The following is a 15,380-nucleotide window of genomic DNA, read 5'->3' as shown; positions in this document are numbered from 1 at the left end:
CACATTTTGGAGGAATGTCAAAGCAGACCTCCCACACACACACATTGATGCACTCATCAGTGCACTAAAATAACACTCCTGATAGCCACTCACACATTATTTACTTTCACTGTATTATCAGAGTATTTCTTCTGGACTTTGTTTTACAGTATGTCACACTTCTCATATAGGCTAAGATTCAACAGAATTCACAGTGTTGTTAATACTTGGTTTTGGGGGCAGTTTCGTAGAGCAGAGGACAAAACTGAACTTTTAACCAGTGTTTTGACTTGAACTGAGAAAAAATAGAAATGCTGATGTGAATATCTCACTATGTAGTCTTAATTTCAAAACACCCTAACCTCCATGTTCTTTAAGCACATTAAACAAACCCTCTGTATGTACAGTAGCATATTAACGACTAAAGACTGAAATGAGTTGAAGCTTTTCATGGAGGTTCAGCAGCACTATGTGTCCAGACTGAGAGAGGTATGGGTGAGAGCAGCTGCTGGAGCTGGGAGACATTCCTGTTCATCACACCGACCTGCACATTGTAAAGGGTGATAGCAGGGCCCACACACTGTAACTGATGCTGTCAGCCAATGCTGTCGCACGGTTTAGTGTGTTTGACTGTTTGTTTCTCTGGAGACATATACTCAAACTTTGCTGAATGACAGTTTACAACCACTTCACCTTTCTCTGTCCACTGTTGCTAAGACACAGTGGGAAAAGTGACTTGATAGGATATTAGCTGTAGTTTGTCCTTTACATTCTGCATATGACCTACAACCAGCTAGCACGGTGAAGCAAACAAACAACAAGAACTTGCACATAAGACTTTCTGTTTTCTGTGTACAGGGACAAGTTAATCAGGGATTATTAAACTAATTTGACAGTAATTAATTGCTTCAGAAGGTGCACATAAGTATAGGATTATGCACACGTTATGTTACAGCATAGAGATTAAACTGTTGTAACTAAACACTTCAACTCAGTGTGCTGCAGCAGTTTGATTAGTTTAATCTTGCGTCTGTTTCAGTATTCAAAATGTTTAGCAAAGAGGCGTTAGTTTCTTTCCCCTTAGTTCCTTTAGTCTGACATTAACAGTGCAGTATTCAGGCTGGTTGCTGTTATGAAGAAGAATCCAGATGTGTGGAGACAGATGTTTCTGCTGGCACACACAGTACAACTTGTGAGATAGGCATCACCTAAAATTTCATGAAAGATCTGCCCACTGTTGTTTTTACAAACATCCAGCAGCGACTCAAAGCATCACTCTGTTGGCGTGATGTAACAAGTAATCAGCCCTCTGTCTCTTTCTTCCTGTGCAGGATGGATAGAATACTAACACACGCAGAAGCGTGCACAGTCCGCAGGCAGGCTCACAGGCTGGAGAAGGCAACAGGGATTTTCCCATACTGCCTCTGCAGCGGCTGCCCTAGATTCCACCGAACAATTGTCTCGATGCAACTCAGCTATTATTAGAGCTGTATTATCGGGAGAGATGGAGTGAGTGAGGAGGAAGGAAGGGAAATGCAGAGAAGAAGAAAAAGTGGCAGAGAGAAAAGAAAAGTGTTTTTTTTCCTTCCAGTTTGTGTCCTTGCCTCCTGCTGAATATTCAACACTGTCTCTTTTGGTGCTCCCTACAGTATTCCATATTTAATAGCTCTGTATTGACACTACAGTATGTAGAGCGAGACAGCCACTTCATTAGCAGTGCACATGTGCACACCAATGTTGTTTCCTCAGCAGACAGAGCTGATTTGCTGCTTAATAATGCCTGAACACACAAATCTGACCTGATCACTTACAAATGAAGGGCAGACAGCCCTAAAGGTTGGACTTGAGAAACAAATTGGAATTGCCTGCAAGTCTGCGTCTATAAGTCAGGCAGTCAGCAGTCTTTGAATCATGTATACAGGCTGCAGTAAATTTCAAGAGGAAAAGTGCTGCTGGCTGCTCGCCACAACATTTTCCTTCCTCCTCTTCTTTTTCAAATTCAACTCTTTCTCCGTTACTTCTGTAGTACACGCTTGACATGCACAGGAGCAACACAGTACAAGTCTCTAAAAGAAATGCAGCAGATATGCACTGGTCAGCATAGTCTTCATGGCACATGTTGATACAAATGAATCCTACAGTAATGATGCTCTCCTGCAGACTGGACTGTACATTTCAGTGTTGGTTAATAGGCTCCATTTGCAGCCTGGCACCAACTGTATGTGCTGTGGAAGGATACTAATAATTTAGGATGTATACAGGATGATGCAGGGTACAGAGTACCGTATGGTCCAAAACTTATAGGTCTCTGCAGAGGAGAGTGTAGACTCTGGAACAGATCACAGGTGTGTGGATCGGCCATGACATTGAAGCAGACGATTGGTTTTAGTGTTTTGGTTGATTGATGTATATCCATGGCCTAATGATCTGAATCATTAGTCATTTGATTTAGAGACCTACTCAGTCAAAAATCCACAGATCAGTCAAAACATTAACACCAGTCACCAACCAGTTTCGTCTTTTTGTTGTTACATGTGTATTTATTATTCAGTTTAGAAGTGTTATGTTGAATGAGAGTGAGCCTCGGACAGAGTCGAGAAGTGAAACAGTATCACATCAAATCAAACAGCAGGCTGTGGTTTTCTCATGGAATAGTAAGAATACCAAGCATCTCCTTTAAAGGTCCAGTGTGTAAAATGAGGGGAAAACAGTGGCATCTAGCATTATGATTCTATTATTTATCTATTAAATAATTCTATTGTTTGTTTATGAACGTGAAACTCTTGAAACATGCTCTCCGGTTGGCTGGATTTTCTATTCCGTACCAACATGGCGGCGCAAGATGGTGACACTCTCTAAGCAAGACCCTTGATATAAAAGAAGAATAAGGCTACGAAAACAGATTTTATTTTATAGCGATTATACACTTATACTAATATATTCATTGGTAGTATATTCAGATTTTGCCAATAAACCTTGACAAATATTACACACTGGACCTTTAAAACAAGAAAGACAACGTCACACCTCTTTGTGAGGCAGCACCTCGTCAGGTAGAAGAACTGTATAAACTCAGGTGACGTATTACAGAGGTCCACTGTTTACTTTGATGTCTCACATGTGTCGGGGCTAATGAGCTGCAGTAGCTAAGTGAACACGTGCTCTGTGAGAACATGAGGGCTGCTGTGATGTATAGCAATAGAACATGTGGAAACAGGTCACAGATAAACCAGATTCAGCCCCAAATGTTTGGCTCAGGAGGAAGTGTTTGCGTAAGTATTTTCCTAGTAATGCGTCTACAACAACACTGAGCTATTTTTGGATGAGCCTTTTCCTTCCCTCTCTTCCTCTCACCTCTCCCTCCCCCCTTCTCTCCTGGGCCCACACATCCTTCGCAAGGAAGAGATGAAGGAGGAATAAAGGAGGGGGGGAAGCAGGGTCACATCACTCTGCTCAAGGCTGTTTACTTTGCCGCTCACTCGCTTGCTCTCCATCTCTCCATCTTTCTTTTTCTTTGTTTGCTATTTTTTCCTCCTCCTCTTCTCTTCTTCCTCTCCCCACATTTTCCTCATTCCTCCCAAATCTCCCTTGTGCGTTTCATCTCTCTGCTCTTTCTGTCGTTCTTGCCATCTTGTGTCTGCTCCGGTTCCCATGTGGGCTTGACGGAGAGAGGTAGAGCGAGACAGAGAGAGAGAGAGAGAGAGAGAGAGAAACAGAGTGAGGGAGAGATGACCTTGTAGAAGAGGGGATGTCTCTTCATGCTGTCATTGAGTATTACTTCAGCTCATCTGCTCTCTTATTCCGTCCCTCTCCTTCGCATTACTTCCATCCCAGTGAGCGTCCACAACAGAGCCATTCTTTCCCCCTCGCTGTCTCTCTGTCTCTGTTGTGTTGGATCTTTAACCTGGTTGGACCATTTCAAGATCATCTCCTCTTTGTGATCTTGTTAAACCGCATTCAGAGCATTTTATTGGTTTGGTGACTTTACCGACACGTTACAAATCTTTTTCTCGACCTTATCTGTCTGGCCGTGTCGCCTGGATGTAAAGGCGTTTGCCACGGTGTGTAATAGGTGATCTCTAGTCTACACATGGACCTCTCTCAGAAGAGGTTTCTCTTCATGGTACTTTTGCATTTTTATTATGATGGTGTCAGTGAGAGAAATAGAAAGAGGGCAGTTAGAGGAGAGGATGCAGCACAGGGCCCTGGCTGCACTGATGAGACGGTGTAAGTGTGACATGGCCGACAAAGTCAGTAATTATTACCTAGAGCGCTAAAAAGTGCACGTGTTATTATGATATCTGGTTCATTTTTAGATCCATTCCCACAGCAGTAAAAACCCTCATTCTGACACTGCAGGCGTGAAAAGAGTGATGTATGCAACCACATGCAACACTCATGTTGTTAACAAGAGTGGTTTCACCTTCAGCTAAAAGCATGCAGAAATCCCAGCCATTTATTTAGTTGGTATTTTCTAAATGATATGTATGATTAATATTCAGTTTTCACATCAGGTCCTACGCTTTCTGCATCAGAGCCCCGCAGTTAAATGTAAATGCTCTTTTTCCTCACAGCAGTCCGGACAGGTTTAATGACTGTTACAGAGCAGAGGCAGAATATGTGGTGAAAGCCCAGCACCCCTTGAGCAGAGCAGAATCTCACAGTTGAAAGCTGCTGTGGAATCGCTGAACAGCTCCCATCATGTGTCGTATTTGCATTCGACCCAGCTGGTTCCAGCCCTTCATCTGTTTGTGTCTCTGTGCTCATGAACTGTGTTTTAATCCAGTGAATGATGATGCTGTAGTCATTCACATGTTTCTCTGTTCCTGCTGAGACAATAGAACAAGCATGAAATAGTAACTGGTTACTCTGCAGCTAAAACGGCAACTATCATGTCACCAGTGGAATTTACAGACATCTGCAGAGTCATTTTTGAAAGTGTAGCTACCAGTGAGAATTTTGAAACACTAAAAATCACTCAACCAATTATATAACTTGATCACATACATGGCTGACTGATGGAGCACATCAAACCCCACCGCCCCTACAACACAGCATGTAAACATGATGAAGGGAGGTGGTGGTGCGTAATGTAGCACACAAGGGGCTGATACAACGTGTTGAATATAAAACGTTTTTAAAGATGACTTTAAAGTAGTGTGTGTGTTGTGACTGTGTGTGTGTGTGTGCGCGCAGGAAGAACCAACAAGTAGTTGATGGGCTGAAAAATGTAACAGGAGCAGCAGTCGATGTGTGTGTCTGTGTGTCAGCAGCACACACAGCTCAGTCCATTCTTCTTGAGGGTAATAATGCATGATTAGCTGCTGGGTGGCCAGATTGCCATTCCTCCATCTCTCTCTCTCTCTCTCTGCCCCTCTCTGTCTCTTTGTCCTCATTCATCTCCATGTCTTACAGTTGCCCCACCATTCTCCCTTGTAGCAATTTCAGTAGTCATAAAACCTTACACACACACATACACATAGAGTCTCTCTGAGTCTCTGTGTTTTTGTATTAGGAGAGAACATCAAACGTGTCTTTGCCCACAGCAGCCCTACTTGAATTTCTGTTTTGCATGATGAGATTTCTTCTTCTCTGCTCACTCTCCCTGCTTGATGAGATTTCTCTCTCTCTCTCGCTCCCTCAGTCTCTGTCTGAGTCTTTCTTGGTTGTTGGTAATTGCGAGGGGAAGCCAGCCAGCAGCCCAGCGACTCAGAAGCTGCTTCATATATTTATGTACCTCTGGGGGACCATCTCTCTATCAAAGTCTCTCTCCCTCTCTCTCCCCCCACTGATTGATATTCTTTAGGAGTAGAAAGCAGCAGCAGCAGCAGCAGCAGCAGCATCATTTGGTCCGTTGTCAGGGACGAGGTGCCTTAGTTACAGTGTTGTCAACCTGGCTGTTGTGGTAGGCTAGTCACTCCATTTCCAGGAAGCAAGATTTTAACCTTATCTCATCCATCCTCCTTTATTCTGTCCTAATCCTTATTGCCATTAGTTGCATTGGACATCTTTCTCTCATCTTCATTTACTTGATGTTTTTTTGTCACATTCCTTCGATTCTCTTCTTTTGTTCTCCCCTTAATCATTCCTTCTCCTTCATGCGTCATTTTCTGCTGTCTGTCAGTGATCATGCTTTCCTCTTCATCATTTTCATCTTCTTCACATCTTTCATTGTCTCCCTCTGTGTCTGTCCTGCCCTGTGCCCCTGAATCCATGTCAGCCACCACCTTGTTCTAGTTTTATTGCTCTTTCATTCCTGACATGAATTCATTAAATCCCCCCTTTCTTCTCTGTTTTTGCACAATTTAATTTTGCTTCCTTTTTGTACTGTTTCTTCCTTCTTTAAAAAAAAAAAATCTATTTTGTAAAGTCTCTCCATTGTCATTTTGATATTTCTAACCAGGTCTAAGTCAATGATTCTTTTTTTTTTTACCTCTGATTTCCATTTTTTACTGAGTCATTCCTGTCCATCACCAACCCCCTTTGTTTTTGTATTTATCATTTCTTACTCATGCTCCTCATTAGCCTGTGCCACTCATGCTGTGTTCTTATGTTGTTTTCCTTTTCTCTCATTGTCTGTCTCCTCTCAGACCCTGCAGGTCTGTGCCCTTCATGATTCCACATTAGCACAGCAGTGATGCAGCTTAGCTGCCGTCTTCATCTCAGCTATTTTATCACATTATGCAGTGGTATTTAGTTGAAGATGTATTTGTAAATGGTTCTATACTCTAATGTTTAAAGACAGTCCTGCTGCATATTTAATATAAATATGTGAAACTGTGTTTTTAGAGCCTTTCCCACGGCTCCTAACAGGTGCTTCCTGTTTGCTTTAATTATCCCTGAGACGAGGCTGGAAGTTGAGTCTTGATTTAGTCCACCTGTGGATAATTGACTTGATTAGACATAGTTTAGACAGTGAGTTTGTGAGGTCTGTGAAGCCCTCTGTACACCTCTGATGGAAAAAAGAAGCTGTTTGTAAAGCTGTGAAGCTCTGAACGTTCCCCGGAGTTCAGTGACCCCAATAACTGTGAAATACAAGTTGAGAAACACCAAAGTCTTTTCTAGAGCTGGCCGTCAGACCAAACTAACTGAGCAGAAATATACCGTCTTTTTTGCAAAGATGCTCTTGATATCGACAAGTACCCTTTAATGAGAAATATACAAGTGGCTCACAATAAGACTGAGCCTGGTTGCGGTGACGTTGGCTCTGATGTAAAGTCTCCTCCGGCGGGACTGGCTGCCTGTTGCTAAATACAGTGGGAGGTTTGGAATTAAATCCCCCATCTAGTAGTCAACTGTGTGTTCTATGTATGTGCACTGTGATTGGGGTGTGGGGTGGGGGTAAAGGGATAAAGGGGTCTTTTTAGCCTGCCTGCCTGGACTACATGTTTTCTGTGCAGTCAAGCTCAATAAATCAGATTAGAGTTTTGGAGAACAGGATAGAGCTTACAGTGTGTGTGTGCATGTGTGTGTGTGTGGACATGACTTACAACAGGGCAAGGCTGGGACTGAGAGACAGGCAGATAGAAAAGGAAGAGGGTCATGTAGCTGCTTGACAGCCTTCACTTATCAAAAGGGTTAAAACAGCTCGAGTGAAAGTGGTGAGGGTCGGTGATCCAGGACTGTTGACACTTCACATCCAGGTCATTCCAGCAAAACGAGAGCCAAAGGAGAGTTATAATTCACATAAAGAATGAGGTGGAGTGAAAATCCCACATTCTCTCAGCTTCATCGTTATCTTGACGTCATATTGGATCCATTATTCCTCCCAGTGGCAGCAGTGTCTCCGCTCTCGTTTGTATTCTATACTCCGTATCGCTACGTGTTTTCTCCAGCTTTTTCTGCTGTTCTATTTAAAAGGCAGATAGCGCTGCTCTCCCTGCATTGGTTGTTTGCTTTCACGCCTTGTGCTCATTGGCTGTCAGCGGCCTCTGGTGCAGCCAGCCAGAAAGCAGCTCTACAGCCTTTAGTGATGGGCAGATTATACATTGTGCACAGCTAAACACACATCTACCTCCTGTACACCGATAGTCACAGTCATAAAGCTTATATGAACATCCAAAAAACAATCACAGAGATGCTTTCTGCACTTTATCAGGAATAGCACACTAACCCTGTAGGTCCCTTCAGCCGTGTGGAAACTGACACCACTGCATCACACCATCTCCGCAGATTTGTCAGCTGCACACTCAAGCTGCCAATCTCCCGTTTTACCTCATCCCAAGGGTTTTCTACTGGATTCAGGTGACTGGAGAGGTCACAGGAATTCACTGAACTCACTGACACGGTCATGAAACCAGTCTGAGACGACTTTAGCTTTGTAATATGAAACATTTTTCCTGCTGGAAGTAGCCATTAAAAGACGGCAAACTAAATGGATGAACACGGTGGGCATCGATACTCAGACAGACTGTGACACTCTAACCATGATGGATCGGTAATAAGGACCTGAGCTCTCTGTTCTGGGCTGACGGCAGCAGCAACCTGCAGCCACAGTGTGAAGAGTGTCCTGTCTGTCAGTCCGTTCTCCTCATCACCACAGAGCTGCTGCTCACTGGATTGGTTTTCTTTTTGAGTTTTTTTTCTTTTTTTTTGTGCAAAATTTCTAGAGACTGTTGTGTGAAAATCCAAGAGATGAGCTGTTTCAAAAAACCAACACTCACTCACGCACAGTCAGTCACACGCTGCTGTTTGATGTGAACATGAACTGAAGCTTGTGACCTGCATGATCAATCAGGTGTACAGGTGTTCTTAATAAGTGCAAACACAAATGACTGTGCATACTCTGTCCTCACCCCGGGCCTTACATTGGCTTCACACTAGTTATTACAGTACACAGAATAACAAAACGATTATTGTATTAGTCCTGTAGGAGGCATAATTTCAGTCTCAATCAGAGGAGAAGGTGGATTACATTGTATGGATGAGCTGACTGACTGAAAAGTGTAAATTTTCAGTTTGCACCAGTAGAACCTTTAATCTATATGCAGGGCTCCACACTGCCTCTACATGGAGGCAAAAAGTACATTTTTCATCACATGTGAAACCAGTAAATTTTCCTCTCTTTTTTTGTAGTGAAACGCCTAAGGGGCGACTCAAAGAATCCTGAATCTGTCTTTGCAGCCAGTGTGTGTGAGGATCATGAATGAGAAGGAAATGTAAATATTTGCTTTGCAAGTTGAATTACAGTGTGTGTCCCTAAATTCTTTGCTTGCACTCCTAAAATTAAAATTTTTAAGTTAGGAGCCACTGTGCTCCTGCTACAAGTTATCCTGGAGCCCTGATATGTTTAGTATGTGTGTGTTGTTACGACCTTCCACTATGAGATGATCTCAGTGAGTAAACGCCACCAGTAACAGGATCTATTGATGGTCTGGATGCTGCAGACACACTGCTGAATGATAAGCAGTGTGACGCAACCAACCCAAATACCATCACCAGGTGCATCACTACAGATTTGTGGAGCCGTCTGAAAAGCGAACGCCTCTGCCAGCTCTGAGCTCCTGAATCATTCAGCCACACATAGTCACACTCACACCATCTGCACAGTGTGTGTGTGTGTGTGTGTGTGTGTGTGTGTGTGTGGGGGGGGGGTCGCACTGGACACTCAGCTTCACTCTCATGTGGAGCTCGGTGTCTTTAATGAGCGCTATGGGCGAGCCTAGAGAAGAGAGCGCCATGGCCTGTGGTGAGGGTGAGAGGCCATATTGATAAAAACGGGATGCTGTACAGTGTTGTACGTATGGCTCCTGCTCTCCTTTGTTCTCTCCCTTTGTCTCTCATCCTGCTCACTGTGGCTGATAGGAGCCTACTGATTCAGAGCTGTGTGAGTGTGTCTGTGTGTCCATGGCCAACGCTCACTGCTGCCTGCAGTTACTGTGGCAACAGACTCACCAGACACTGAGTTTCCTCCTCTCCCTAGCATGTGTATGTTTCTCTCAGCTGAATAGCCGGTGTACTCGTCTGTGTGCTTTTCTTTGTTTGGACAGAATATAGCAGCTTCTCTGCACTGGACGTGTCAGGGTTGTTAAAATGTCTTCTGATGGTCGTCAGTGCACAGACAGATGACACTGACAGCAGGACAGAGTCTGTCTTTCTGTCCTCCCCCTCTCTCTGCAGCCCTCACCCTGTGTATGTGTGTGTGTGTGTACAGTATATGTTCCTAATCTGTACAGACAGATATGATGCAGAACAAAGGCACCGCGACGCATAGAATCATTTATTCCAACCAGTTGCTGTGTGTGTTTGTGGTGAGGTGTTTTTGTTCTGCAGAGAGCTGCCACGCATAACTCAGCCTTAGGTTTAGGCATTGATTGCTCATAGGATCAGGAGGATATATAGCTGTTGCTACTGTGGTGCACTCTCACACACACACTCACACACACACACCCTAGTGTTAATTTTTCCTGCACAAAGAATTAAAAGGCAGCTTTCACGCTTGAATTACTAAAAAGACACCTCGACAATTATAAGATTGTGATTCTGTGCATGCATAGTGAAGACGGATGCCAGGGTCAGGCCAGGTGAAAAGGCAGTGGGATGATCCTTGAGTGTTGGAGAGCACCATTGACATTACAGAGAGGAACACAGGCCAGCTGCTGCAGGAGGAGGAGGAGGAGGAGGAGGAGGAGAGGCACAATACGGCTGCGTTTTCCTTTGACTGATGCCTTTGATCTGAATGCTGTGGTGGCTGCCGTAGTGTGACATGTTGAAAACAGGAAACGAGCTGCTGTCGCCGTATTGTTTCTTTTCCATAAGAATTTTACCCTTTTTATGTTTCTACCTGTACAGCAGCAAGTCAGAGGCTTTGTAATGTAATGCATCGATTTATTCTTTTCATGTCTGCCCTCTGTGGCTCTACACTGGCAGCACTTCAGAGTGTCACACCCCACCGTACTAACAGTGCCACTTTAATGCAGTTAGAGTGTGTTAGTGTGATGTCCATAGGTTGAGCTCGGTTTACACAGCTTTTCATGGCTAAACCCACCCCTGCACTGTGGCTGTTGTGATGTCACGTCATGCTGTGACACAGTGTGCATGGTATGGTGTCAGTGACATGAACAGTGTAGCCTATAGAAGCAGAGAAACATCACTGTGATGGTATCCACCGTGGTTTTATGCTTCTGCATCATCATGGGGTGGATGAGTGGTTCACAGTGCACCAGGTTCACATCCTGAGCCAGGTCTGTGGTTTAGGCAACAGAAGCTCTTTGGTTACGGGTTAGGAAAGACTGTGGTTTGTATTGTGCGTCAAGTCACTTTGAACTTCATTATCTGTATTAAAGCAGATGGTGTACTTTCTCATACATGTTTTGAACAATAGAGTTATAAACAAAGATACATTTTGCGACACATCAAAGTAAAATAACTTCCTGCATCCTGTGACCCAACCCAACAATATTACCACAAATGTTGTAGGGCATCATGATAATAATTTCTAATTGACACTGTAAGCAGTTAATCATTTAATCAAATAATAGTTGAAGAATGTAGATGATGTCATTAAAGTAAGTGCCAGTTGTGCCTCTAAATGGCATTAAACTGAAAGAAGAAGCAGTTAATTATAGTGAGTTAATGACACTCACCTGAACTCAGCGACTCAGGCAGTGACAGATGGAGGTGAACCCTTTGTTGTCTGGGGTGAACTGGAGATGAAAGAATGGATAGAAGACGGGAGAGCGTCAGAGTGACGGGTTAGAGCTGATGACGGTGGAGAGAGCAGTGTGCTGGTAGCTACTGATATACCTGAAACAGAGGAGGCGAGGAGTCAGATGACCTGATAAAACAAAGAATAGAGACAGGTAGGTAGATTAATAGACGACAAACACAACAAACAAAAGAGGGGGCACACATGGGCGACACAGATGCCTTATGCCTGTCATGGCTTCCTAAAAGTAAAGCCAGAACATGTTGGTTGGGACCAGACGGTTAATCATAAACCCCACCCACTCCATATGTGGGCCGCACTCAATAAAAATCAATAGAACACATCAAATAAATGTTTCCCAATGATCATTTCAGTCATTTGAGTGCTCATTTATCTGGTACATCTGGTTTTTAATTAGTTATTTAATGCTGTTAAAGGGGGTCTGATAGATTGACAGCTGTGATTGACTCACAGTTGAATCAGGTGGATGTATGGACGGGAGTTTGATCAATGTCTGATGGCGTCACCGCACAATATCAATGTATGCAGTCATTGGTGTGCACATGCACACCCACACACAGATGCACGCTGGCATAGCAAGCTCATAAACTAAGACTGCAAACAGAACAGGTTTTTGTGACGTTAGGAAACCTCATGTGATCAAATTGCATTTAATATTATCTGCTGCAAACAGCTGCTATATTCTACCCTGAACTGGGTGCGTGTGTGTGTGTGCTTTGTTTGTCTATTAAAATGTTGATTTAATATGAACCTAGAATAAAGTCATCCTTCCATCACGTTTGGAGCAAATCAGTTCAGTATTTTCTGCATAATTCTACTGACAAACAAACAGACCCAGGGTGAAAACACTGAGGAGGTGATCAGATGTGGCATGTGTCTCACGTGACACGAGTTTATATCCTGTGTAACACTGCATGAAAAATGCACATGGCTTGTCTGACTGGTCCATCCCTGTTATTTCTGTCGCAGTTCCCATCAGAGGTGTGACTCCTCTGCCTTTATCTTCTTCTTTCCCCCTTCCTCTCGTTTAGCTTGTACTCTTACTCCTTCTCTTCCTTCCTGTTCCACTCCAGCTCCTGTCTTCCTCCTGTTTCCTCTCTTTCCTCTCCAGCTTCATGAGAGTTTGGCAGCTTTTAGGGTTCCTGTTACATGGGGCCCAGGCAGCAAATGTTTTTTTCTGTGTCTTATTTATTCATTCATTCATTCATTTATTGGTAATATTTTATTTAGAAAATAATTAAATAAACATCTGAACTATACAGCTCCATAACTTCACCATAATGCCAGAACAGTTGATATTGTGGTTGGTTAGTGAGTGTATGAAAGAGGTTTTACCTGTTCGAAATATCAAAAGAAGGAAATCCATGCTGATAATGTGGAGAGTTGCCACGATCAGCGTAACAGAAACATGCGTTTTTTGTCCATGTCTTTAAAGTTAAAGGGCCTGGGTTGGATTCAAACAGGGGGACAGGATCCATCCAGCTTTTCTTTCTTCTATTCTGAGTGTAGGATTTGGTGTTAAATGGTGCAAGGCCGACCTGCACTGTGGAAAATGTTTAAAAATCCCAACCATTCCCTCTGAAGTCAAACGTCCAAACAGTCGGCTCCAAACCCAGTCAACATACTCAACCAAACTGCACTGGCTTATTATGGTTTGTCATGCTAATGAATTCTTCTTTCTCTGTGTGTTGTACAGGTATATGTGGAGTTTGATGATCAGGAGTGGGAGAAGAGAGAGTGGGTCAAGGTCTATGAGGATTTCCAGCTGTTTCTACTGGAGCACCAGCTGGTCTGGGCCAAGAGGAAGGAGGGAGCAGGAGGAGGAGGAGCAGGAGCAGGTGGAGGAGCAGGAGGCCTGCTGCAGGCAACCAAGGCCAAACACATACAGTGGCCTGCCCTGGTAAGACCTTTGTTTTCTATTTATAGGCTGGGCACAGTAATAGGAGCAGTTAGCCATGTGACTCTGCTGTTGAAAGTTCACTGCAGTGTTTTCCCCGAGACCATTCTGATCATTCTTCATCCTCACTCTGTCGCTGTTGTTGTTGTTGTTGGTGTGTCTGTGTCCATGGAAATCGGTGGTTACTGAGTGTTCAGCCTTGTCCTGGTCGCCATCAGAGAACTGTCACTCTTTAAAGTCAGTGTTTAACAGTGGATCTGCAAATTATGTGACTGGGTCTTTGAACCTTTCAGAATCATTTAAGAAACTTAGATTGTGTTTCCACCAGAAACCAGAAAGTTAATCTCTCTAGTTGTTGGGCAGTAGTTCCTGTCTGTGTACATGTGTACGGCTTCATTCACAGTAATGAAGCACTGGGCGATACACTACTAGAATCAACAGCGAGACGTCAGGTGAAGGACTTGATGTTTACTGACACTCAGGCAAGATTATAAACCTGATTACACTTCCTGAGTTGTCAGAGATAAAGAGATGAGATGTGAGTGAGAACACGAGCCAGAGATGGAGGGTGGCCGTGGAGACAAGGAGAGAAACAGCGCTAAACTTGTTACTGTGTTTATTTCATAGCAGAAGGAAATAATCAAGGACTGATCATTTATACAGTGTAACACAAAGCACATCAACACTGTCTGCCAGTTTAGTTCTGCCTTGTTTTCACATGTGAATGTGTTGAAGTAATAGATAATGCAGAGTACTTGAATTAGGAGTTATCTTGCAGTGAAACTTCTCCCCAACACCGTGTCAGAAACCATATACTGATAACAGATGAGCAGCCAGTTGAAACAGAATGAATGCTTTGTGTTCAATATGACACTGCAGACATCCAACCAGAGATAATACAGCCTGTCATAACTATTGAAGTTCAACATAGATTCACACAGTATAGCAGAGGATCTGATTTCAGGATGATGTTGTTAACGTGGAGCTTGTGTTTAAAGGGTTATTTCTGGACCTCCTGGGTTTACCACGGGTTAACGCTGCAGGGCTCCTCACTGACTGTACACAGTCAAGTAGCAGCTGAAACCACATTTCAAATGTATTTGAGAGTGGTTTCAACTAGAACGTCTCACTCTGTCGTGTCTGTGTGTGTCTGTGTGTGTCTGTGTGTGTCTGTGTGTGTCTGTGTGTGTGAGTGAGAGTTATCAGTGAACACATCTGCACTGTGATGCTGCGTCTGCTCTGTGGGTCTGTCATCACACACACATACTCTCATGCTTTCGTGTGGTGGTAGTGTGGTTGCTGTGGTGTTTTTGTTGTTGTTTGTGTGTCAAGCTGTCACACACACACACACACACACACACTGTATCATACAACAGTGCTTTGCATAAATATGCTCACGCTGTAGTATTGCGCTTGTCTCTGGCAGTGGACTCATGTTTTTGTGTTGCTGCTGACTGAAGGGTTTGGTTCATAAATGTTTGACATTGATGACATTTAGTCTTGGACTGTGCGCATATTTGTTTGTGTTTGCGTGTGCGGCTTCAACTGTGTGTGGAGTGTGTGCATGGAAATGTGATTCAGTGTTTTGGTTATGTAATAGCGGAGTGCATAGCGCCATCTGGCACACGCATGGGAGATAAGAGTTCAAAGACTTCTACACTCCAGTTGTTTTTCTCACTGTCTGCCTGCTTTCTTCACTTATTCGTCATATCACTGCCCTGCTGCCATTGTCATAGCAACAACATCAAAATCTAGTACAGAGACACACGTACAAGTGGGAAATAAAGCTGTGTGCTTCAAAAAGAACTGAGTAACTGATTTTAGAGCAGTAAATGT

General features: G+C 43.5%; 1 protein-coding gene across 2 annotated transcripts in view; it reads left to right on the top strand.

Moving 5' to 3' along the window:
* Positions 1–15,380, top strand: part of jmjd1cb (jumonji domain containing 1Cb) — a 108,299-nt gene that overhangs the window by 29,792 nt on the left and 63,127 nt on the right. For both annotated transcript variants that reach the window (XM_085761216.1, XM_085761215.1), the window contains exon 2: positions 13,344–13,547. In XM_085761216.1, the coding sequence (XP_085617342.1) occupies positions 13,344–13,547 (204 nt within the window). The remainder of the gene's footprint in view (positions 1–13,343; positions 13,548–15,380) is intronic.

This window comes from Trachurus japonicus, chromosome 19 (assembly GCF_045865225.1).
Source record: "Trachurus japonicus isolate A0001 chromosome 19, Traja_1.0".
NCBI lineage: Eukaryota > Metazoa > Chordata > Actinopteri > Carangiformes > Carangidae > Trachurus > Trachurus japonicus.
This window is presented reverse-complemented; position numbering and strand designations above follow the sequence as displayed.